At 41.1% G+C, this 26655-nt stretch overlaps 4 protein-coding genes across 11 annotated transcripts in view; 1 reads left to right on the forward strand and 3 right to left on the reverse strand.

Annotated features, from left to right (window-relative positions):
* The window catches only part of LOC109406392 (uncharacterized), a 400264-nt gene that overhangs the window by 124745 nt on the left and 248864 nt on the right, over window positions 1-26655 (forward strand). The window lies entirely within an intron of this gene.
* Window positions 1-26655, reverse strand: part of LOC109415696 (speckle-type POZ protein) — a 40540-nt gene that overhangs the window by 7250 nt on the left and 6635 nt on the right. For both annotated transcript variants that reach the window (XM_062847308.1, XM_062847307.1), the window contains exon 2: window positions 23635-23725. The gene's annotated coding sequence lies outside the window, so the exon portion shown is untranslated. The remainder of the gene's footprint in view (window positions 1-23634; window positions 23726-26655) is intronic.
* LOC115264197 (speckle-type POZ protein) lies at window positions 38-8103 on the reverse strand. Of its 2 annotated transcripts, none has more exons than XR_009996624.1 (2): window positions 578-8103; window positions 38-181 (listed from the first exon to the last, which is right to left on the reverse strand). XR_009996624.1 is itself a non-coding variant. In XM_062847303.1 (2 exons), exon 2 carries the CDS (start codon window positions 4905-4907, stop codon window positions 3861-3863), a length of 1047 nt encoding a protein of 348 aa, XP_062703287.1. In that variant the 5' UTR covers window positions 4908-4936; window positions 4999-8103; the 3' UTR covers window positions 38-3860. The 2 variants fall into 2 exon arrangements, 1 of the variants encoding a protein (XP_062703287.1); XM_062847303.1 differs by having other exon boundaries at window positions 38-4936; window positions 4999-8103.
* Window positions 22231-23607, reverse strand: LOC109406395 (speckle-type POZ protein-like). Its single transcript, XM_029867663.2, has one exon. The coding sequence runs from the start codon at window positions 23541-23543 to the stop codon at window positions 22497-22499; it is 1047 nt and encodes a 348-aa protein (XP_029723523.2). The 5' UTR covers window positions 23544-23607; the 3' UTR covers window positions 22231-22496.

Below are 26655 nucleotides of genomic sequence, written 5' to 3' on the forward strand. Positions count from 1 at the left end.
CGGTCTAAAATCCAAGATGGCTACTCCAAATTGGCTGTTTAATGGAGTTTTAGGCCCTAAAACCTTACAATGTGGGTATATTTGATAAAGAGAAAATGTCTGCAGTCCAAAAATGTCGTCCAAAATATCCAAGATGGCTAGTCCAGATTCAAGATGGCGGCTGTTTGATGGTGTTTAGGCTCTAAAACCATGCAAAATGGGTATATTTGGTATGGGGAAGATGTCCTACGTCGGAAACTGCCGACCAATATGCCCAAGATGGCGGTCTAAAATCCAAGATGGCGGTTCCAAATTCAAGATGGCGTCTGTTGAATGGAGTTGTAGGCTCTAAAGTCATTCAATGTGGCTATATTTGGCATGGAGAAGATGCCCGGAGTTAAAAAATAACGAATGAAATATCCAAAATGGCGACTGTTTAATGAAGTTTGAGGCTCTAGAGCCTTTTAACCCTCCAGCACGCGCGCTGTTGTAAAAAGTACAATACTACCAAAAAACCTCGCTCTTCGTACACAGCTCGAGTGCGGTGCAGTTTCGGTTGCTTGATGGCGCGCGTCCTGAAGGGTTAATATGGGTATACCTGGTATGGGCAAGAAGTCTCGAGTCCAAGATGGCAACCAGAACACCCAAGATGGCTGACTTGAACCCAAAATGGCGGCTGAAAATTCAAGATAGCGGATATTCTAAGCGTTAACTTAAATCTTCCGAGGACACTTCCTTATGCCATGATTAATAACATAATGATTTTGGAGATATTACCATTTTTCGCGACTGTCGCAACTTTCAACGTGTTTGTGCGAGATTTTATTCCTTCTCTTGTGTTCAATCTGAATTAACTTTTCGCACTTTGTAAGAAAATCGATGAAATTTTCACCATTAAAAGAGGATTATGGTCAGACTGCTGTACAAGAATGATGATTGTGAGCTTTGAGAGCACCACTAGAGAATATACCATGCGTCCGGATTCTAAGTGAACAATGCTTTGGCTTACTATCTACGGTTCTGCTTTACACTTACGAATAACGGAAGACGAAATCATGGAACAGCATGGATGGCTGGGGTGCGATTTCGCATAGTCAGCGGAATGTCCTGTATGCTGGTGACACGCGTGATCGTCATCGTCTGCGTCGTCATCGATCTCGGTTGGCGAGCTGTTGTTTTGGTTAGCCGCCCTAGGAGTAGCAAAGTTAATGCTGTAGATGGCTGGGTACGTTCGGTAAATAATAATTATCTTTTTATCATAGGTTTATCTTTCGATCAAAGGCTGGCATCACCAGTGCGAGAGAAATGTTTAACTTTGCATTTGTTGATTTAAATAATAATTTATAACATAATAGATATTGTCTCTCGATCAGTAATATTTCCGCCAAATGGATTTCAGCGAACCGGTGCATTGCGAGACATGGTTCATTCCATCAAATGTCATTCCGCGAAATGTTGTTACAAAAATACAACATGGAACCCTACAAATGCAAAGGCCCCACGTTGGGCGCCATGTTACAAAAATAAAAGAAATTAATTTTTACAAAGGATTAACATATCACAACACATAGAACCTTATAAATACACAAAAAAGAGACATCACAAATTGACGCAGCACAACACATAACATAAATGTGCCCTGTTATCCAGATGGATAACTCCTTCCGATCACAGGATGACGAGGTTTCATTTATTGGCTTGGGTCCATCAGTCATCCTGGAATTGTATTTTAGTTGGCAGTTTGCCTTTTAGTTCACAGCATTTGTCGCTGTGTTCATAGCTTGGTTTTGTCTAGGAAAACTAATCCTTATCGGGCATCCCGTTTCGGGTTTCGACACTTGAGCTCAATAACTTGAAGTCCGTGGCAGGGAAAGGTTTTTATCTCTAGTACTTGACCTCTGCCCGAAATGGCCTGAATGTTGGCAATCGAAATAGGATTGCACTTCATTGGCCTCTATCCTGCCAGAACCCTATAAATGTTAATTAATACTAGGGTAATATTTACAAGTTAAAATTCAACATGTAGCACAAGGAGCGAACGAATATTGAACTTTAAACACATTAAACAATTATTCTGTCTTATTATTGTAACAAATATTTATACCCGTAACACAATCCAACGTTTGAGCAAGAATTTTTCGTGAGTCGTTCACCGATTTACGAAAAATTCAGCTCCCATATGCTGCATAACCTTCATAGCAACAGTGTTAAGGCCATATACTTAACACTACGATAAGGATAAATAACTTAACCTAAACTCAAAACAAAACCAAAATGAGTTGTGCTACCCGAAAGCCACAATGCTTTCCAGAAACGTAGCGGTGAACAGGACTAACAAGTCCCCAGAACACACCTCAACTCAAAACAACCAAAATGTTACCCGAAAGCCAAACTGCTTTCCAAATCACGTAACGAATCTTACTTCAACTAAACTTTACTTTTGTGGAGGTGCACTGTCCACAAAAATAAAATGGCCTTAAAACTGTAGTTATAATCCTTCCAACTAACTTTCATTTGCATACACGGGGTTCTTGCTCAAACGTTGGATTGTGTTACGGGTATAAATATTTGTTACAATAATAAGACAGAATAATTGTTTAATGTGTTTAAAGTTCAATATTCGTTCGCTCCTTGTGCTACATGTTGAATTTTAACTTGTAAATATTACCCTAGTATTAATTAACATTTATAGGGTTCTGGCAGGATAGAGGCCAATGAAGTGCAATCCTATTTCGATTGCCAACATTCAGGCCATTTCGGGCAGAGGTCAAGTACTAGAGATAAAAACCTTTCCCTGCCACGGACTTCAAGTTATTGAGCTCAAGTGTCGAAACCCGAAACGGGATGCCCGATTAGGATTAGTTTTCCTAGACAAAACCAAGCTATGAACACAGCAACAAATACTGTGAACTAAAAGGCATACCGCCAAATAAAATACAATTCCAGGATGACTGATGGACCCAAACCAAAACATGAAACCTCGTCATCCTGTGATCGGAAGATGTTATCCATCTGGATAACAGGGCACATTCATGTTTTGTGTTGCCTTGCGTCAACTCGTGATGTCTCGTATTTATGCATTTGTAGGGTCTATGTGTTGTGATGCGTTAATACTTTCTAATAATTAATTTCTTTTATTTTTGTAACATGGCGCCCAACGTGGGGCCCTTGCATTTGTAGGGTTCCATGTTGTGTTTTGTAACAATGTGACACCCTAAAAATGAATTCCGCAAGATGGATTTCCGCGCTATAATCGTACGGTTCCCCTAGTTATTCGCACTAGAATTTGTAAACACCCCTTTCGCCGGTCACTAGGTAGGTATACGCAAAAGCTATCGGATTTCATTTTAGACAATTAAAGAAAGATGGTTTGAAATGTCCAAATCTATACAAACGTTTTATTTAAATTCATTCCATTGTATTGAAAAATTGATTAATTCTTTTGTTACTGTAATTTTCTGTAAGACAAAATACTCGATATTGTTTGTTTTTACTCATCATTCGCAACATACTTGTACGACGCTAGGGTAACTAATAAAAGTATTGCGTTATTGAATACCGTTATATATTGAAAATGTCAGGATCTTAAAATTTCTTGAAACTTTAATCAGAATGCTGACTGTATATTGTAATAGTCTGGAAACGAATCAGAAAAAAGTTGTATGCCACAACTTAACGAATAGGAACAAATACTGCAACAATAATTTTAAAGTTACGATTCTGTTAGCTTCTCATAAACAGTTAGTTTCAAGCTACATAAATATGGTATGTGGCGTTAGAAACACTGTGCCTGATTCCACAATGATCGGGACAACTACCCTAGCTAACATTTCATATTCCAATGAAGTCTGTTGCAGATGGAAAACTACCGTAGATCCGTTCTAGGCTGGCTTCAACTTTTTTGTAGGGTGGCCCTCCTCATCATCGTGCTCAATATTGTGTTTATTTTTCTGCAAAACGTAGCTGTGGGAATGCACTTGTACCATATGTTTCCATTCATCCGTTTCTTGCACCGCCACTATATTGTCTGCGATGAATTTTGTGGCCCTCCGTTGCAACTGGGCTAGACTGAAAAACGCGGCAAGTGCTTGATAGTTCACCACGGTATTCACCGACACTTTGTCCAAGAGCGTCTGCTTACAGAGTGCTTTCAGTCTGCCCATGTCGTACTTGTCCGCTGCTTTTAGGAGGCTACCGACCAGGTTTTCAATTTTCGGCGAAGAATCCGAATATATGTAGGTCATCATTTCCTGGACAACTTCGTAGTCAAAATCATCAATTTTGATCACATTTTGATTGCTTTCCTGCATGTTTGCTCTTAACATCGCTTCGAATACGGGGCTGTGGGCGGCCAACACGACTTTGTGGGCTCTGATTTGTCTTTCTCCAACCACCACGGTAACATCCGTAAACATTCCGTCTGTCAGCATTCTTAATTGGTTAGTAAGGTGACAATCTGGTAGAGGGGGAGGATTTTCTCCGAAAATTATTTCGCAACGTAATGTCAGCATGTCTTCAGGGAATACTTCGTTGTTCGCGAGAAATGTGTTTGCATTAACACTCACGTCAAATTGTCCGCGGTTCTGTTGGGGCGAATACTTCTGGGGCTTACAGGCCCAGGAAAATTTTTTACAATTGGCATGTCCCATGGCATGTATGCTGTAGCTGAGCTCAATAGAATCTCGCTTAGGCTGGTCATCAACAATCAAAATTAAGTAAGCGTCGACGTACCAAACATAATTGTTGTTACATAGACGTCGTATGTTTTCAAGACCCAATTTGCACGCATTACCTAAAATCCAGAATTGGTCGGACTCTACTTGCCAACATGTCGACGGTGTATAACGTTGCTTATCAAACTTAAATGTCCACGTGACATTATGAAAGACACCCGATGCAACTTCAAGAGATCCAGCCAGATTTTCCATATTTGCAACGATTGGCACGGAAGTCAAACCTAATTGTTGAAAACGCTATATTAGAAGAAAGAATCAAATTACGTTTTATTTGTGTTCATACTTGCTTGTTGATGGCAACCCTGTAGATAGCAGAAGCTAGGCAAAAGCTTAAAGGTATTGATGAAGATTATCACGGGAACGTTACGATGAATCTGTAAATCAAAAATAAAATAATAGTGACTACAAATTTGTTAATTCTATTGGTTAAAATATGCTCTTCACACGGAAAACTGGTTGACCTAGTTATCTCGAAATGTGTGGTAGCAGGGGATTTTTTCTATTACCGTACGGGTTTGGGCCGAAGGGTCTCAGATTTTCATGATACTTTTGCTACTGGCAGGGCTCATGGGGTCGCCTATTTTCCCGGAAAACTCAGGTGACATTTGTTTGTTTTCCCCTGACACTACATACTTTGAAAAATCATAACTCAAGAACGAAGCATCGTAGAAACAAAGTATTTTTTTAGAAAATGAAAGGATTTTTTTCAGAAATCCAAAAAAAATATGAAGAGGAAAAAGAACCACGTGCATTCCAAAAAGTTCTTAAAAATGTCACGGACTACCTTCGAAAATATGCCAATGATATCACAGCGTAACATTTTTTTGTCTCAAGAGCAAACTTATGTGTCTCCGAAGGATTTTGGGCCGCTGAATCCGAATCCGGGCTCAGATTTGCTCTAACACGTCACAATTTTGAGCTTTACCTCAATTTATGGGGCAAAATATGCGATTTTGGGCTTTTTTGACTGCAAGCCATTAGGCAAGGCAATATTTTTTTTAAGTAATCAAAAGGTTAATTGGTCAATTAACATCTAAATTAACGACTCATGCAAAATATTTCGTTTCACCTAATCAAATTTGATAGATTTAAGCATTTTATGTTAGTATGGAAAATTGCATGCAACTTCTGGAAGGTGACTTGTATGGGAAATATCGTACCTAACATAAATTGCTTAAAACTATCAAATTCGATTTGGTAAAACGAAATATTTGGCATGAGTCGGTAATTTAGATGTTAATTGACCAATTAGCCTTTTGATTGCTTAAAAAAAATATTTTCTTGCTTAATGGCTTGCAGTCAAAAAAGCCCAAAATCGCATATTTTGCTCTATAAATTGAGGTATAGCTCAAAATTGTGACGTGTTAGAGCAAATCTGAGCCCGGATTCAGCGGCCCAAAATCCTTCGGAGACACATAAGTTTGCTCTTGAGACAGACAAAAGGTTATTTTTTGTTACGCTGTGTATTCATTGTGAGATCGGGTTTTCCGTGACTTTCTTGTAGAGCTGGTCTAGCCGCACAAGTTCTTCATATACCATATTCTCAGGTTGAGATTCTAAAATAAGCTGGATGTGGTTGAATTTGGAAATGTCGAAATGACGTTTTCAGCACTGTATCCAACACTTGCTTTAGATTACAACTACTACCTACCGTCAATGAAGTAGAACAAATAAATTCAAAAAAAAAATCAAGGCGGAACGTTTAACACTGTAACTTGCAAAGTATTGCCACACGTTTTTCCACAATAGTTTTCATCACTTCGACACAAATATAAATCCGCAGAAAAAAAAACAGAAATTACTTACTTGTCGTTAAGTTTCGGAATTTCGCCTACAGTAACAGTCTATGAACTAACTTTTAAAATTAACGAAAACACTAGAACGCTTGCTCTCCAACTGAATCTCTACCACTGAGGGCATCTTTTTATGTACCAACTTAGGTATGAAAGTTACGGAAAGGATTTCCGTACTCGATCAACAAACGTACTGATAACGAAGAATTTGCATGATACGAGAGGGACGTGATTAGCATCGCACAGCATAACCTGATAAGCCAAACGACACGGACAACACGACGACGTGGCATGATGGTTCAGGCTGGCACCCCATGGACCACATCGAAGGAACAACGGAACTTTCCAACGAAGGGAGCCAGTAAGGAAATGGTAAGACAGCGCAGGTTATATGATGAGTAACTGCTGCGTAGGTTATAAATAAGGAGGCATGAATGAAGAATGCGTCATTGTTTTGTCGGTAGTTTTCGAATAGTACAAAAACTTTAAAATACATATGTTACTATGCAACACAGTTCAACTAGCTGACTTAATTAATTTTATTTGCGGAGTTTTCAAATTCAAGGTGAAGGTTTCAACATTATGTAGGGTATTGGTTTCCTTCTTAAGCATGTGGCTCCCATTTTCATCCTACGAAAAACAAAGGATTGAAGCGCTGTTTGTTTTGTTTCTTATTTTTGTATTTTTTTTGTTAGAAGTGAGCACCCATGAAAACAAAAAGAACGGAATCAATCGGTGCCGTAATCGCTTGTTTTCGAATATGATGAATATGGGAGCGGGAGATTAATGATGGAACACATACCCTATACCACAAAAAGGTAGAAAAAAATGTTTCTTACTTGTTATTTTGCTTCTTCAAAAATGAAATAATGGTAGAAATATTATTAATTGATGCTTATTTTAGGCGCAATTGTTTTGATGTTGATCGCAAATTTTACACAATATGACATAGGGTAGCGAACCACTTGGGCAGCGGCCGGTATTTTGGGCACTCTTCGCTATAACTCAGTCGATTCCAAACCAATTGACTTGAAATTTTGTGCACGGCTAGATACTATACGTATCTCATCGCGTTCCAAAAATTGTGTCATTGGTTCAGAATTGGCTGAGTTATAGCAGAAAAGTGGCCGAAATAGGACCCCTGCCGAGATGGTTCCACTTCCCTATAAAGTATTTGTGATTTTCAGAATATGAGAAATATGAGACTTTACTGTCCTTCATTTGATGTAACATGTTATCAGGCGTACCATAAGATTATTATGTTTCTAAAATCTTGTCGAAGGGTCAAAAGGACGAAGGTCAAAAGATCGAAATAAAAAAATAGTAGGACAAAAGGTCGAAATAACAAGTGGTCAAAAGGTCGAAAGATAGGAATAAAAAAAATAACTAGGACAAAAGGTCGAAAATGCAAGTGGTCAAAAGGTCGAAATGAAAATATAACTAGTACAAAAGGTGCAAAGGTCGGTGGTTCAAAAGGTCGAAAGGTTGTAATAAAAATTAACTAGAACAAAACGTCGAAATGAAGAAGGTTGAAAGGACAAAATCTCAAATGTTGTTAGTTAGTAAAACAACTGAAAGAACCAGGATTCGTGAGGTTCGAGAAGCGGAATTCAAATTTATTCAAGTACCTGCAGCGCGAGGTTGGTAACGTTTCTACCCTGTCCATGATGAAATGATAACCGCTGTGATAGTATAACTCGAAAGAACGACCTATTTTAAAAGAAGGCAAAATATTTTGAGCTATTATATTATTAGTAAGTACGCAAAAAATGTCAAAATGCATTACTAGAAAGAACAGCCTGTTTTTCAAAGAAGGTAAAGTTATATAGGAAACAGTAATGACAATCACGCCTCAAGTCGCACGTCAAGTTGCAATGATAACGTTAAGTAAGAAAGAAGACGATTAAAAGAAGTTAAGACCATTTTGGGTCGTTTTTTTCTCCTTTCTACCTTACGACCTTTTGACCCTTCGACCTTCTGAGATTTCGACTTTTTGACCGTCGACCTATTGACCGTCAACCTTTTGACCTTCGACCTTTTGTCCTCTCTTCTCCTCTTCTCGTCTTGGCGTAACGTCCTCACTGGGACAAAGCCTGCTTCTCAGCTTAGTGTTCTATGAGCACTTCCACAGTTTTTAACTGAGAGCTTCCTCTGCCAATGACCATTTTGCATGTGTATATCGTGTGGCAGGCACGAAGATACTCTATGCCCAAGGAAGTCAAGGAAATTTCCTTTACGAAAAGATCCTGGACCGACCGGGAATCGAACCCGTCACCCTCAGCATGGTCATGCTGAATACCCGTGCGTTTACCCCCTCGGCAATATCGACCTTTTGTCCTACAACCTTATATTTTCATTTCGACCTTTCGACCACTTGTATTTTCGACCTTTTGTCCTAGTTATTTTTTTTTATTTCGACCTTTTGACCTTCCGACCTTTTGACCCTACGACCTTTTGTCCTTTCGACCGTTTGACCGTCGACCTTATGACCTTCGACCTTTTGACCTTAGACCTTTTGTCATAGAACCCCAGGAGGCATTCGTGGAGCAATCCCAGCAGGAATCTTTGAAAGAGTGCTGGCTAGAATTCCTGAAATAATCCTTTCAGGATTCAACAAAGCAGTCCCGGACGAAATCCCTTATGTAGAGAATACCTAATCGAATCCATAAAGAATTCCCGGCTAGAAGCTGACCAGGAATCCCTGAAATAATCAAAAAATAAATCTCTGAAAACACTCGGGAAGAGTTTTTGAAGGAATTCTATCAGAAATTCCGGCACAAATTCCTAAAAAAATCGTGATTGCCTGAAAAGTCATCTTATAGGACGCAGTGACTTAATTTCCCCAAAAGCGAGAAGGAAAAAACAATCTCGGCAGAAGTCTTCATTCTTTCATATTCCTTTTCGGTAGGAATCCCGTAATGAATCACAGCAGAAATCCCGGAGGGAGTCTTTGAAGGAATTCCCGCATCAAACCCTGAAGGAATGAATAAAAGGAATAGAATACCCAAAGGAATGCTTTCAGGATTACCTAAAGCAATACCTGAAAAAATCTCAGAAGCAATCCCTACAGGAATGCCGGAAGAAACATTTGGAGGAATCGCAGGAGAAATCATGTGACAAAAGCCTGAAGAAATACCGGAAATAACTCCTGAAGGTATCTCGAGAAAATCTCATCTAACCTAATCTCATTCCATTTCTTCACCTTTACCTCTACCCTAACCTTATCGTCTTATCTGCCCTCTATCCGAACCCACAGTTGGATGCTTTTTTGCCTTTCTCGTACACCAAAGTGTACACTCAAAAAAAAAAACAATTTTCGGTAGAAGGCTCGGAGGGACAAGACACATATACCAATCAACTCAGTTCGACGAATGGAGATGATGTCTGTATGTAAGTGTGTAGTGTATGTATGTATGTCTGTGCGCAAAAAAGTTCACTCACTTTTAAGGCACTTCCCATTGGCCGATTTTTCGGACTATAGCTCGAATCGAACTGGAGTTTTAACGGCGGCTGTTCGAGTCCGTATGAAGTTGATCATCAATATTAACTTCTTTTCTCGATCAGCCTAGATAGCTGTGTAGTGTCGATAGCGATTGTCTCAATTGGCTAAGAATAACACTACGGACCGCCTGATCCAGTGGTAAGAGTCCACTAAACAGGTGACCCCTAATTCATGGTGTGATGCGGCTTCATGCTTACCGTGCCTAGGAATGAATGGCTAGGGGGGTTTAACAAAAACCTAACCGCAAACGGAGCCTGTGGAGTACCAGGGCGCCCTCCACAGTATGATGTCCTTCCTGCGCTAACCGGAGCAATGGTGCAGTGGACCTTGTGTTTCTCCGAGACAATCGGCTGCCCTTCTTTAGTCTCACTTGAGGCTAAATAAAGGCGGGATTGTGAAGATGTTGTTAATTAGTTTAAATTTTCACCTATATGGTTTCGCATTATGCGATTTACACAGTGTATTCTGTGCATCCTCGCCTTTGGCGTTTTCCAATCGATACCGATCTGGTTTTGTTGCTGCTGTTCTTTGTTGTGCTGTTGTTGCGAAGAGTTTAATCTTGCCTAGTTTGGGTAGCGGCTACGGTTAGGATAGCTCAGATCAATCTTCAGCATAAAAGAACAGCAACAATCAATCTTTGCAGACTTATGCAAAATGGTACAGCCCAGGTGGCCTTGGTCCAAGATCCTTACTTCCGTAAGGGGAATTTCTATCTAGGAAACCTTGTGAACCCGGTGTTTACTACTTTCAGTAAACATGAAATGGCAAACTCGCGTGTCATGCCTCGAGCCTGTGTGCTTGTCAACAACGCAATACATAGTTGCTACACTCATCTCTGAACTAACCACCTGAGATGTATGTGCTATCATAATTGATGTATCTGTTGGAAACCTCAACAGGAAATACGTCTATTGTTCGGTTTATTTACCGCATGATGAACCATCCCCTACGGATGCTTTCAAACAAGTCATCGCATACTGTACTTCAAAAGGCCATCCGCTAATTGTTGGCAGTGATGCTAATGCTCACCATTTCATCTGGGGCAGCTCAGGCATTAACTTGAGAGGCTCCAGTTTGATGGATTACTTAAGTAGTACAGATCTTGCATAACTTAACATAGGCAACCGCCCAACCTTCAAGGTATCCCAAGTAACCATAAGCATTATATCTTAACATTAATTCAATCGTATTATAGTTTAGCTAATGCAAGATAACTTTTCTTCTACATCTGTCAAGTAATGAAGCGTTTAATCTACATTATGAAAGCATTGAAGCATTATGGGATTTTGACTGTTCGGTATAGTTCTATAGGGCCGTTGTATAATGCTTCACTGCATTACCATGTTAAAAACTTTATGACAATCAATAATGCAAGCATTTATTACTTTATATATGCCTTTATTAAAGCTTCCATCGTTGTAAACAGAATAAAATCCTCAGTTCGAAAGGAACTGTGAAACATTTTTAGAAACAGAACCATTCAAAAGAGAAGGAAAACAAACCCAAATTTTCATGGATTGCTGCGAAGCGATTTGATTATCATGCTCACATGTTGCTGTGTGAAAATTTGGTTTCTGGTAGAGATTGTCTTCATATCAGATGCTGAGGGAACAAAAATTATGTGGGGTATTGGTTTCCTTATTTAACACAGTGCCCTGATTTCATAAAAGAAAGGATTAAAGCGCTGTTTGATTTGTTTTTTATTTATTGTATTTTTTTGTAAGGTGAGCATGTATGAAAACAAAAATAACAGGATCAACGCAAACGAGTTTACATCTTTATATTATCTTCGTTTGTGGAATCAATCGGTTCTGTAATCGCTGGTTTCAGAATAGGATGAATTAGGGACAGTAAGAAACTAATGGCATTCAGCACCAGTCCTGCGAAATATCAGTCTCAGTGCCTGTTTTTCATCCGAAAATGAATGACTGCGGCTGTCGGTTTCAGTTCCTCGATGTGAGAACTGACAGAGTCCGAGAGTTCCATTCGTGAGCGACCCAACAAGATCAATTCCCAATCATCCACACACTACTCATGCTGAAAGGCCATTCGTCTCAAGCGGTGGCTTGTGAGAGTGAGTGCCCTATACGCTACCACGGGTGAAAACACTCAACTACAGAAAATTGAATGGAAATTTAGCCCTGTCAGCTCTCGCTTTCAGCACGCTGCGTGCGAGTGTGAGTACCTATTTCATTTCGCTCCCGTGTTGCTGATCGGAAAGCAACATTGACAGGAAAACCAAAACGGAGAAAATGAAAAAAGCAAAATATCGCTATCATAAAGGCCTGTCGAAAAATTGCAGCACTGTTCAGCACAACTTTTTGGAGCTGCTGAAAACTCAACTCAAGGCACGAGCTCAGTAATGTTTTTTTTCCTGTTGGGGACATAGTACCACTGCGACCATTAATTTGATCTATTGTGGTGTTACTTTATGTTGCACATTTTTCCAGGTGCAAAATATATGGCAATCATAGCACATGGCGTTAGCGCGACCGAGCTTCATCGTGTTTCAGTTTCAGCAGTCTAGGTTCTAGAATAAAAAGCATCTGAGTGAGAGTATCGGAACAGGTATGAGAAGATAAAAATATGTAGATAGAAAAATGAAAAAAAAAAAATTTGTTGACATGATGCCACACGTATGCATTCCATACGATTTCATTGCATTAGCTGTATGATACAAGCATTTTATATACTTTAGCAATCATCACAGTAAAGCTTGCTCTAAATCAACAATAGTAGCGCCACTTTCGACTTTAAACGTACTTTAATGGTACCTATATGACAAAACAACTTTAAATCGCATATCATATAATACTCTATAAAGCGAAATTAATGCTCCATATACAGCGTCATGGTTACTTGGGATCTTTCTAGAGAGGAAGTGTTAGACATAACGCTTTGCTCTAGTAGAGTAAGTCACGAGCTGACCAATTGGCATGTGTCAGATGAAGAATCTTTATCTGATCATCGCTACACCTTTTTTGAACATTTAAATGTTACTTCGCAAACATTGCGTTTCAGGAATCCCCGGTCAACAAACTGGGCTAACGTCGGTACCAAGAGTACCTATAGTCGAAACGGAGCGGAGTCAATTATTGACGTGACCTTTTGTAGTCCTGGCCTAACAAGTAGTTCGAACTGGAGAGTAGATGATGGCTACACTCACAGCGACCACCTGACGGTTCGCTACAGTATCGATTACAACAACAGCAGACAGCGGATAGAAGAAGAGGCGGCTAGGCCAAGGCCAAGCCCTCGTAGGTGGAAGACATCATACTTCGACGAAGAGGTATTTAGGGAAGCGCTCCGCCGTGAGCGAAACTTACTCGGTTTAGACGGCGGTGCTCTCACGTGCGTGTGATGCGACCATGCCTAGGAGAGTCCACCCTAGAAATGGGAGGCCACCGGCTTACTGGTGGACCGACGCGATTGCGGACCTGCGCCGCGCCTGCCTACGGGCTAGGCGGCGGATGCAGCGAGCACGATCAGAGGAAGAGCGAAACGAACGGCGGGTGGTGTTCGCCGCTGCAAAAGCCGCGCTCAAGACCGAGATAAGAGCAAGCAAGAAGGCCTGCTTTGAGGGTCTCTGTCAGAGTGCCAATACGACCCCGTGGGGTGATGCCTACAGGATCGTTATGGCCAAGACGAGAGGTGTGATGGCTCCTACAGAGCAATCTCCAGAGATGTTGGAGGGGATCATTGGAGGACTTTTTCCGCGTCATGATCCTAGTCCTTGGCCTCCTTTCGTAGGACAGCCGGGGACTGGGGCTGGCGACGAGGAAAGGGTCACCGATGTGGAACTTGCGGGGATAGCCAAGTCCCTTAGCGTAGGTAAGGCCCCAGGTCCGGACGGAGTTCCGAACCTGGCCTTAAAAGTAGCTATTGCAGAAGCTCCCGAGATGTTCAGGTCTGCTATGCAGAAATGCCTGGACGAGGGAGTTTTCCCAGAAGCTTGGAAGAGGCAGAGCCTGGTACTATTGCCAAAGGCGGGGAAACCACCCGGAGACCCGTCGGCATATAGACCAATATGCTTGATTGACACGGCGGGGAAGGTGCTCGAAAAGATCATCCTCAATAGAATGTTGAAGTTCACTGAGGGCGTAAATGGTCTCTCGAGCAACCAGTATGGCTTCCGGAAGGGGAGGTCCACCGTAGACGCTATCTTGTCGGTTACAAAAACCGCCGAGAAAGCACTCGAGCCTAAGAGGAGGGGAATTCGCTTTTGCGGGGTAGTGCTTCTGGATGTAAGGAATGCATTTAATAGCGCCAGTTGGGCTGCTATTGCTGATGCGCTCTTGCGTCTGGGGATACCGGAGTACTTGTACAAGATTCTCGGAAGCTACTTCCAGAATCGCGTACTAGTATACGACACGGAGGTGGGTCGGAAGTGCTTTCACATAACCTCAGGAGTCCCGCAAGGTTCCATCCTGGGTCCGGTGTTATGGAATGTCATGTACGACGAGGTGTTGAGGTTAGAGTACCCAGTGGGAGTGGTGATTGTCGGATTTGCCGACGATATTACGCTCGAAGTCTACGGTGAAATGATCGAGGAGGTGAAGTTGACTACCGACCACTCGATCAAGGTTGTGGAGGCGTGGATGCGGTCCAGAAAACTGGAGCTGGCTCACCACAAGACAGAGGTGACGGTTGTTAACAACATGCAGTCGGCGCAGCAGACGGAGATCAGTGTAGGAGAGTGCACTATCCTGTCGAAGCGCTCTGTCAAGCACTTGGGCGTGATGATCGACGATAAGCTTACCTTCGGTAGCCACGTCGATTATGCCTGTAAAAGAGCCTCCACAGCTATTGCGGCACTGTCCCGGATGATGTCCAATAGCTCAGCGGTGTACGCCAGTAAGCGCAAGCTTCTGGCTAGTGTTGCTACGTCCATACTTAGGTATGGCGGCCCGGCGTGGGGTACCGCGCTAAGTACTGAATGCTACCGACGGAAGCTGGAAAGTACTTACAGGCTTATGTGTCTGAGGGTTGCAAGCGCGTACCGTACCGTGTCACACGACGCTCTCTGTGTCATTACTGGTATGGTGCCCATCAGCATTCTTATCAGTGAGGATATGGAGTGCTTCGAAATGCGCGGCACAAGAGGCATACGCAAGACTGTCAGGATGGCCTCTATGGTCAAATGGCAGCGCGCGTGGGACAGTTCCACCAAAGGAAGGTGGACCCATAGGTTGATACCGAGGGTAGATAGTTGGATTAATAGGCGCCATGGGGAAGTTTCATTCCACCTGACACAGGTCCTTACAGGTCATGGTTGCTTCCGACAGTATCTACACCGTTTCGGGCATGCGGATTCTCCCGAATGCCCAGTGTGCAATGGTTTAGAGGAAACGGCGGAACACGTTTTGTTCGTGTGCCCGCGTTTTCGCACAATGCGTGACCGCATGCTTGCCACATGCGGGGAGGACACAACTCCGGACAACTTGGTCCAGAGAATGTGTAGGGATGAGATTAGCTGGAATGCCGTTTCAACGGCTATCACCCATATCGTCTGGGAGCTACAAAGGAGGTGGCGCGTGGACTCGGAGAATGGCTAGTCCAGATGCAGTACAAGAGGTGGTCCAGGGGTTCGAAGTCGGCTTCGTAGGTCATACCGGTGCCCTGCGGTCGAGATCGACCCTTACAGCGATTAAGTGGCCGCGGAGAGGAAGTCCCGGTAGCGGTGCTGTCGTGGCGTCAGTCTACTGGGTTGGATCTGAGCCCGCGGTTGGAAAGGGGTCCCCGGCAAGGGTCGGGGTAGGTGAGACCCTGCTGTCTGCAACCTACGGATGCAGCTGATAAGGCCTGAAGGGTAGTGATACCCTTGCCTTCAGCAGGTCAGATCGGGTTGCATGTGGGCATCAGTTCTTGATGTCCGCTCAGCAGTAGGGCGCGGGCGGGGTTGACCCTGCCCGCCTTCCGAGGACAAAGGGAGTGGCGAGGACCACTCGGGAAACTGGCTAAGCGCCAGCATGCTATCGTGATGGACTCTCCAGTGCGAGTCATCGATGTTCGTTGCTGCTAGGCTACGGCAGCTAACCTTGAGGGTGCGATATGCACTAGCCCCTCTCTGAAGCAATACCTTCTTGGTGGTTCCGGAGAGACGTAGGGTTTGGCGACCATAGGAATGTGTTTTAGTGGGTCGAGGAGAGAGTAGTCCTGGCTTCTACCGGCATTGTAGAAGACGGCCTCATCCCCACACTACCCTAACCTTCCTGTTAGGGTGTCTGATGAGCAGATTTATCCCCCTATGGTTTAGAAGGAAAAAAAAAAAAAAGATGATGCCGTTGATACTACAACGACCTTCATCATGGAAGCTTTTGAAGAAGCCTGCCCTCTGCGGTCTGTGAAGATCACAAGAGGAACCCCTTGGTGGAACTCTGATCTGGCGAAACTCAGGAAACAATGTAGAAAGAGTTGGAACAGACGACGTTCGGCGGGTTCGGAGGCTTTCAGGTCGGCTCGCAAGGCCTACAGGAAAGGTCTCCGGTCTGCTGAACGCTCCGGCTGGAAAAACCTTTGCACAAATGTTTCCAGTTTGAGTGAAGTCAGTCGGTTGAATAAAATCCTTGCGAAATCTAAGCATTTCCGAGTGAACGAACTTCGTTTGCCAAATGGCGATCTGACTTCCTCCGATGAGGAAGTTCCGGAATGCTTATTCAGCACACACTTTCCTGGATGTATGGATATTACATCTTCGGATGAACCTGATGTCTTTTCTTGTAGTTACGATTCCCTGGCTTCGGTTCGGAGTATTGTAACTATAGAATCGATCGAGTGGGCACTTAATAGCTTTGCTCCTTTCAAATCTCCTGGGGCAGATGGGATTTATCCTATTTTGCTTCAAAAGGGATTTGATCATTTCAAACATGTTTTGAAAAAACTACTTGTTTGCAGTTTTGCTACAGGGTATATTCCCAAATCCTGGCGGGATATTACTGTAAAGTTTATTCCCAAAGTGGGTCGTGCGTCGTATGAAGAAGCAAAGAGTTTCAGACCTATCATTTTGACCTCTTTTCTTCTGAAATGCTTAGAACGCATTGTGGATCATCACATCCGTGATGTTCATCTGGCCAACGTGCCTCTTCATGTGAACCAACAATCTGGTAAGTCCACTGTGACTCTTTTACACAAGGTTGTTTACGATATCGAGAAAGCATTTGCTCAAAAGCAATCTTGTTTGGGTGTTTTCTTAGATATCGAGGGTGCCTTTGACAACGTGCCTTTCGATGCCATATTGGAAGCCGCACGGGGTCATGGTATATCTCCAATGATTTCCAATTGGATTCACCAAATGCTCAAAAACCGACATCTCTTCTCGACATTGCGTCAAGCGGCGATTAGGAAATTGAGTGTTTGTGGATGCCCTCAAGGAGGTGTATTATCACCACTTTTGTGGAATCTCGTTACAGATACGCTATTGAGACAACTCAATAATAGCGGTTTTCCTACTTATGGTTTTGCCGATGACTACCTAGCATTGTTAGTTGGTATGTGTATAACCACCCTTTTCGACCTGATGCAAAGCGCCCTTCAGGTAGTTGAGGGTTGGTGTCGCCAATATGGCCTTTCGGTTAATCCGAGTAAAACATCTATTGTTCTTTTTACGGAAAGGCGAAACCGTAATGGCGTTCGACCTTTGCGTCTCTTTGATTCTGAAATCGATGTGACTGAACAGGTAAGAGTCATTCTTGATTCCAAGCTTTCCTGGACACCCCATGCTCATATTGAGTTCAGAATCAAGAAAGCTTGTATGGCCTTCGGGCAATGCCAGCGAACCTTTGGTAGAACTTGGGGTCTAAAACCCAAGTATATTAAATGGATTTACACAACTGTTGTTCGTCAAATATTGACTTATGGATGTCTTGTGTGGTGGCAAAAGGGCGAAGTGAGAACGATCCAATCAAAATTAGGCCATCTCCAAAGGATGTGCTTAATGGCGATGTCTGGAACTTTCTCTTCAACTCCCACGGCAGCGCTCGAAGTTCTCTTTGACGTTGCTCCACTACACATTCATTTCAAACAAGAAGCACTTTCTTGCACTTACCGTCTACGGGTACTCGGTCTACTGGAGGAAACTCCTGTGAACCGCACATCAACACACACCTCGTTGTTTCCACTTTTGGTGAATTGGGACAAAATTGTCCTTGCTCCAAGTGATCTTACAATTGCTTGTAATTTTCCATATAGGACATTTTCCACGAAATTTCCTTCCCGGGAAGAGTGGACATCTGGTTATCTGGAAAGAAGTATTTCAGACGGCATCGTATGTTACACTGATGGCTCCCTTCTCGAAGGTTGTTACCAGTTTATTTTCTGTTACTTGTTCGATTTTAGCTTGTGAATATTCTTCTAATTTTAATGTGTATTTATAGGGTTTTTCTATTACTCAGGAGAAACATAGCCCTAGCAATCGGAGTGGTTGCATACATTAAGGTCATTTCTGGCGACAAATGACTGCAAGACAGGCAAATCGCTCCCTAGCAGGGACATCAAAATGCAGCCGTCTTGCATTAAAACCCGATTCGGGATGGCCAATTAGGATTAGTTTTCCTACACAAAATGAAGCTATGAACACAGAACAAAGACTGTTAACAAGAATGCAATCAGGCATACAAAACACTGTTCCAGGATTGACTGATGGACCAAAACCAATAAATGAAACCTCGTCATCCTGTGATCGTAAGTTATTATTCCTTTGAGGATAACTGGCCACTTTGATGTTTTGTGTTGTAAATGTGAATTCGTGTAGTTATATTTTAATGTGCATTTGAAATGTTCTATTTATTTTTCGTAATGAAAAATAAAATAGAGCATTTATAGGGTTCCATCATTGTTTGTCCGTAATTTGGCACCTAACGCGGGCCATTGATTATTATATTATTTTTATTTGTAATAATGGCGCCCAACGTGGGGCCAATTTGTAATAATGGCGCCCAACGTGGGGCATTAATTATTCAATTTATTTTTATTTGTAACAATGGCGCCCAACGTGGGGCGCCATTATTACAAATAAAAATAATATAATAATCAATGGCCCGCGTTAGGTGCCAAATTACGGACAAACAATGATGGAACCCTATAAATGCTCTATTTTATTTTTCATTACGAAAAATAAATAGAACATTTCAAATGCACAATAAAATATAACTACACGAATTCACATTTACAACACAAAACATAAAAGTGGCCAGTTATCCTCAAAGGAATAACAACTTACGATCACAGGATGACGAGGTTTCATTTATTGGTTTTGGTCCATCAGTCAATCCTGGAACAGTGTTTTGTATGCCTGATTGCATTCTTGTTAACAGTCTTTGTTCTGTGTTCATAGCTTCATTTTGTGTAGGAAAACTAATCCTAATTGGCCATCCCGAATCGGGTTTTAATGCAAGACGGCTGCATTTTGATGTCCCTGCTAGGGAGCGGTTTGCCTGTCTTGCAGTCATTTGTCGCCAGAAATGACCTTAATGTATGCAACCACTCCGATTGCTAGGGCTATGTTTCTCCTGAGTAATAGAAGAACCCTATAAATGCACATTAAAATTAGAAGAATATTCACAAGCTAAAATCGAACAAGTAACAGAAAATAAACTGGTAACACAACCCTTCACCAACGGAGAAAGAAATTTTTGTGGATGATTGCAAAGCATTATTTGTAACAATGGCGCCCAACTGAAAAACCCACTGTGTTGTCCTTGTTGTAACACAGGCATTGAAGACGCGATTTCTTATCCTTAGGCTATTTTAGGATTAGTTTTCTGGCGCCAAGTTTGGCGTTGAATTCTCTCGTTTTCTGGCACCCAAGGTGCAGGAAGAGTAATTCAGTACCGTTACCGCTACCGTTATTACCGTTACCGTACCCGTTTAAGCAACACTCGATCTCCTTTCAGGAATTTGATTTGTTCGATGTTGTGTAGAATAAGTTAGCTTAAGCTAGTTTAGAAGTTAATCAGCCTCTTCAAAGCCTTACCTACATTCAACCCAACGAAATTTTTGTGGATGCTTTGCAATCATCCACAAAAATTTCTTTCTCCGTTGGTGAAGGTTGTGTTACCAGTTTATTTTCTGTTACTTGTTCGATTTTAGCTTGTGAATATTCTTCTAATTTTAATGTGCATTTATAGGGTTCTTCTACTACTCAGGAGAAACATAGCCCTAGCAATCGGAGTGGTTGCATACATTAAGGTCATTTCTGGCGACAAATGACTGCAAGACAGGCAAACCGCTCCCTAGCAGGGACATCAAAATGCAGCCGTCTTGCATTAAAACCCGATTCGGGATGGCCAATTAGGATTAGTTTTGCTACACAAAATGAAGCTATGAACACAGAACAAAGACTGTTAACAAGAATGCAATCAGGCATACAAAACACTGTTCCAGGATTGACTGATGGACCAAAACCAATAAATGAAACCTCGTCATCCTGTGATCGTAAGTTGTTATTCCTTTGAGGATAACTGGCCACTTTTATGTTTTGTGTTGTAAATGTGAATTCGTGTAGTTATATTTTAATGTGCATTTGAAATGTTCTATTTATTTTTCGTAATGAAAAATAAAATAGAGCATTTATAGGGTTCCATCATTGTTTGTCCGTAATTTGGCACCTAACGCGGGCCATTGATTATTATATTATTTTTATTTGTAATAAGGTCTAGCAGGTGCTGGTGTTTATTCTCGTGAGCTAAGGCTGCACCAGTATTATTCATTTGGTAGACACTGCATCGAGGCTAACTGGAACCGCTCGGCTGCGAATGCTTAATAATCGAATCCATACCCTATAACAATGAAAATGGGTCAGACGGGCGAGATTGGGTCAAAACATTATCTGAAATAGTTCCTGTCAAAAAATAGGTTTCTAGAGCAATTAATTATTTTTTATAAATCATCGAAAAAAGCTTGAAAATAAAGCCTTTCACAAATGCCACTTTTAAGGCTCAGTGAAACATCACACTTTTAGGTGCATTGATACTTTTTAGAATCTCAAACTGATATTGATCATATTATATAGTACTGGTAAGTAGTATCAAGCTTGACCAGAACTTTATTAACTTGCTTTGTTGTCAATGCGGAACAAACTCGGTTCCCTTGACCCATTGTCACCCCCTCGAAGGGATGAGAATGGGTCAGTTTTCAAACACTTGTAGTTTTAAGAAAATTGACGAATTCCAAATCTTTTTTCATCACTTGTACATGCATTACCAAGCAACCAAACATTATATTCCTGTGAGGAATTGGTTTCTTCATGCAAAGAAGCATAAGTTGTTGAACAATGAATGTGAAGGTATGCATTTTTGACCCATTCTCACCTCAACGGCGATATGACAACTTTGAATATCCTTTCTTAATCCTATGCCTCTAAAAATTGTAAAAAAGTGCGATTTGAGCATCGATTCTGGCAATTCTTTTTGATATCATGCATGCTCATCCCTAACGATAATCACAAAATAAGAGAACAAACAGCGCCCAAACTTTCGTTTTAGGTAGGATGGAAATGGGAACATTGTGCTTAGGATGGGTACGGTCCCCATAGTCCCTCGCACTAGAATATGTGAGCACTTGTTTCGCTGGTGAAGATAAATAACGAATTAAAATAGTTTGAAGTTTTAATGAAACAAATTTTATTGACAAAAATTCAGTTTATACTTCCTTAATCTGTTTATCATATATAGATTTTGATGCATCGTTAAGGTTTTCCTGAAAAAAAAATACTCGTTATTGTTTGTTTTTATTCATCGTCCGCAACATACTTGTATGACGCTAGAGTAACTGATCCCAATGTTGTGGTATTGAAGAAATACTGTTATACTGTATATAGTATTGTATATTGTATAGTCTAAAAATCAATCAGAGAAAAGTTGTACTCTGCAACAATAAAAATTCATGCTACAATAATAACCCAGCAAACACACGATCGTATATGATGTCCCATAAAATGCTAAAGTGGAGGCGATATACGTACACTTTACACGCGGGTAAATGGGAGCAGGTACGCATATAGCCTTCACTCCAGCATCCTATGAAACATCATAGGCAGCATCCATTTATTACGTAACGCTAAAATTGACATTTTTCGATCCCCCCTCCCCGTCCGTAACGCTTTTTTTATGACAATCCGAAAATTTTTGTATGGACCGTAACGCTCGGTCATACTCCCCCCTCCCCCTCGAGCGTTACGTAATTTGTGGATGGCGCCATATAAGACTTTGTGTTAGCTGGAAAGAGCAAAGTAGAGCTCGGCAGCTTAGTAAATGAAATGTGCATATGAATTGAGATTTGGTATTTTAATGCTACGATTCTGTGAATTAGGAATTGTTTTATAGCTTCTCATGAACAGTTTCGTCAAAATTAAGCATTAAGCTACAGAAATGTGGTATGTAGCGTTAAAAACACTGTGCCCGATATCACAAGAATCGGAACAATTACTCTAGCTAAAATTAAATATTCTAATGAGACAAGTTGCAGATGGAAAATTACCGAAGCTCTGGCTTAGATTGACTTTATCTTGAATAAATCGCGGTCCTCTTTATCATCATGCTCAACATTTTGTTTATCCTTCTGACAAATGTAGCTGAGGGAAAACATTTGTACCATACGTTGCCAATCATCCGTTTTTTGCACATTAAATATATTGTCTGCAATGAATGCTGCGGCGATCCGTTGCAACTGGGCTGCATTGTAAAGCACAGCAAGGGCTTGATATTCCACCGCGGTATCCACCGACACTTTGTCACAGAGCGTCTGCTCACAGAGTGCTTTCAGTCTGCCCAGTTCGTACTTGTCCGCTGCTCTTAGGAGGCTGCAGACCAGGTTTTCAATTTTCGGTGAAGAATCCGAATATATGTAGGTCATCATTTCCTGGACAACTTCGTAGTCAAAATCATCAATTTCGATTACATTTTGACTGCTTTCCTGCATGTCTGATCTAAACATCGCGTCGAATACGGGGCTGTGGGCGGCCAACACGACTTTGTGGGCTCTGATTTGTCTTTCTCCAACCACCACAGTGACATCCGTATACTTTTCATCCATCAGCATTCTCAATTGATTAGGAAGATGACATTCCGGTAGAGGGGGAGGATTTTCTCCGAAAATTATTTCGCAACGTAATGTCAGCATGTCTTTAGCGAATACTTTGATGTTCGCCAAAAATGTGTTTGCATTAACATTCTTGTCAAAATGTTCATGGTCCTGTTCTGGTGAAAACTCCTTGGGCTTACTGGCCCAGGAAAACAATTTACAATTGGCCTTTCCCATGGCATGTATGCTATAGCTGAGCTCAATTGAATCTCGTTTAGGCTGGTCATCAACAATCAAAATTAAGTAAGCGTCGACGTACCAAACATAATTTTTGTTACATAGACGTCGTATGTTTTCAAGACCCAATTTGCACGCATTACCTAAAATCCAGAATCGGTCGGACTCTACTTGCCAACATGCCAACGGTGTATAACGTTGCGTATCAAACATAAATGTCCACGTGACATTATGAAAGACACCCGATGCAACTTCAAGAGATCCAGCCAGATTTTCCATATTTGCAACGATTGGCACGAAAGTCAAACCTAATTGTTGAAAACGCTATATTAGAAGAAAGAATCAAATTACGTTTTATTTGTGTTCATACTTGCTTGTTGATGACAACCCTGTAGATAGCAAAAGCTAGTCAAAAGCTTAAAGGTATTGACGAAGGTTATCACGGGAACGCTACGATGAAACTGTAAATGAAAAATAAAATAATAGTGACTACAAATTTGTTAATTCTGTTGGTTGAAATATGTTCTTCACGCGGAAATTTTTTGACATATTTATCTCGCAAAGTGTGGCAGTACGTGTATCAGGTAGGGTGGGGCGGGGCAAGATGGGTCACCATAACTTTGTAAATACAAAACGTATTGGTTTGTATTCGTCCGCTACTCTAATACACTAGTTAGCTATGCTAAAAGTGTATAGAAAGTTCATTAAATACAAAATATGATGTTAAACAAGCAGCTTTAAAAAGTGATCGATTGCCGTTGTCAAAAAAGTGCGGGGCCCGACGGACCTTTCAAGAATTTCACATTTTCTCAAAGAAAAACGTCAAAATATAAGATTAGTTTGTAAACATTTTATAAACTTATTTGGAATATAAAAAACTTTACGATTTGAGTGATCCTAAGGCGATTTGAAAATCGATGTTTCTACTAAAAAAAATATCATAATTTTATGTTATAATTTTGAGCGTTCATTCCGCTTGATTGAAGTCATTTATGAGATAGTCTTGTAATAAAAAATAAATAATTATTGAATGCTCCAAAAATACGTTCAAAATTGAAGGTGACCCATTTTGCCCCGCGGCCGTTTATACGGAGATTATATGGAATGTATCGCATAAGAAAAATGGCTAAAAACCATTTTATTTTTTATTTTCAATGAGAGTGAATAATTTTTCAACCAATGCCCCAAACTTTTGTATATCCATGAAAACATGAGTAATGCGCCCGAAAATGGCACTGACCCATCTTGCCCCGCCCTACCCTATAGACAAATAGCGTGACAGAGAGAGAGGGGGGGGGGTCGGAGTCTATGAATCCCGAAAAATGATGAACGTAATAAATGAATCTTCCCCAAGCAGTACATATGTACCTTCGAATACACATATGACCAAAAACTTAAGCAATGGCATTTACGATTCTTATGATAAAAAATCCGATGTTATGAAAGCTCTTGGAAATGTTAAGCACATATGGTCGGGGTTCTGCTAAACCGAACCATTGAAAAATTGAGTTTTCTTTACCATTGGATGAAGAAAATGATGATCCTCCTTCTATGTAAAAATGCAGTAATTCTGACAGCTCTTCGTGGAGTAAATTCAACATTTCTGTTTGGCAGAACATACAAAAAATAAAATTGCATCCAACCAGAGTGAACTGTAAACCATTCCATAGAATCAGCGAAATGTTTTAGTGTTGGTCCAGATGAAGAACATTTCAAGTTATGCTCATCGCCGTCAAATTTCTAACTTCCAACCGACTCATAGTAACAATCTGTGGGAGAATTGAACACGTTATTAGAAATACGGATGTTGGAGGGTACTATTATGTTTCGATGGTGCTGATTGCCATTTTTCCAAATCACATTCAGCCAGACCGAACCAAATCCACTGCATTTTAGAATCTATTTATTCTCAACAATACAAAAACCAACTGGTTTTAAATACCTGCGTTATGTCGACACACCTCATACTGATAATTTAACACAGAAGCCGTCATTGAACAACAAGGCTAATAAGAATAATAAAGCTTGAAAAAAAATCAAACACTTGGTTCGCTTTGGCTGATCGAAAAATGGCGTTTTCACGAAAACCATGCTAGAGAAGAATGTTTAGAGCTTGATTCAGACGGCGCAGTATCATAACGTCCGAGGCCAGATTGTCCCAGGACTTAATGGCGCATTTTTTCGGGGCATAACGTCCAAACATGCAAGTATGCCACGAAGTCCAAGGAAAGAAGGCACATAGGATATTATGACGCACCTAAACTTTTGGACGATATTTCGCAAAAAAACGCGACTTAACGACCGGGACAGTATGGCCTCGGACGTTGTGATCCGGCCCCGATTCAGACTTAACGACTGACCTTCAGCTAAGTAAAATGACCTACAGGTAACGTGCTTGGTTATCACTTAAAGGACCCAAGTACGAATCTCTTTAATATTTTCGATTTTTTTTTGTCTTGGTTCACTTTGGCAGATCATTTTCATGGTTTTCTTCGACCAGTATAAATTTGAAGTACACAAGTTGCTCCATTTTCACATCTCAGCACCTCAGGACATGCAAAGACATCATTTTACATAATCACTCTTGCTCTGGGCCTGCACAAGCACCGCCTATAAAAAAACATAGGTGGGATCATATTTCAAACTATTTTGTGACCTCCATGCTACCATAATATACGCGTCCTCTCTGATTCATGTAAAGAATTGTGAGTGATATCGATTTCAACTTCATGGCCGATGAAAAATCGAGTTTTTTTTCACAATCCGAATGGTTTTCTATGAAACAAAGAAACACAGTCAGCCATACTGAACTATAAACCATATTCCAATGTGTTTGTTCAGCCAGAGTGAACTGAGTGCGAAGTACTGAAAAATTAAATGTAATTATATCAATGATTTCAAATAATTTACATGTATTCTTCGTCTCTGATGATTAATAAAGGCTTGTAAGTTACATGTGTGTGGAAAAGTTTCAAACAATCTTAGCTGTTGTTTATTTGTGAGTGGTTAAACTTTAAGCTTAATTATCTCGGAATAAAGTTTTTGGCGCTTAGTTCGGTTTTGCAGAACCCCGGCCATATATGAGTGAATCCATAATGACTGCCTTGCAAATACCGAGAGCACGGATTTTGTTATCTAAACAAAACACAAAGCTAAAAATGTTACTTATTGGTTGCTCACTTGTAGTAAACATAGAGTAGCATTTTCAATTTTGTGCGTGTTGTGGATGACGAGATCAGTGCTCTTGAAAATACGAATCGAGATTGTACCTGGATGCAAACAAATTTCAGCTAGTGAGGAGTTCGCTTATTGCTTGTTGTATTTCTCACATCTACTCACACTCAAAAAGCACTCACGAGTTCGATTCCCATAAAATAAAGACTCGCTAGGC

The sequence above is a fragment of the Aedes albopictus genome, chromosome 1, assembly GCF_035046485.1.
Source record: "Aedes albopictus strain Foshan chromosome 1, AalbF5, whole genome shotgun sequence".
NCBI lineage: Eukaryota > Metazoa > Arthropoda > Insecta > Diptera > Culicidae > Aedes > Aedes albopictus.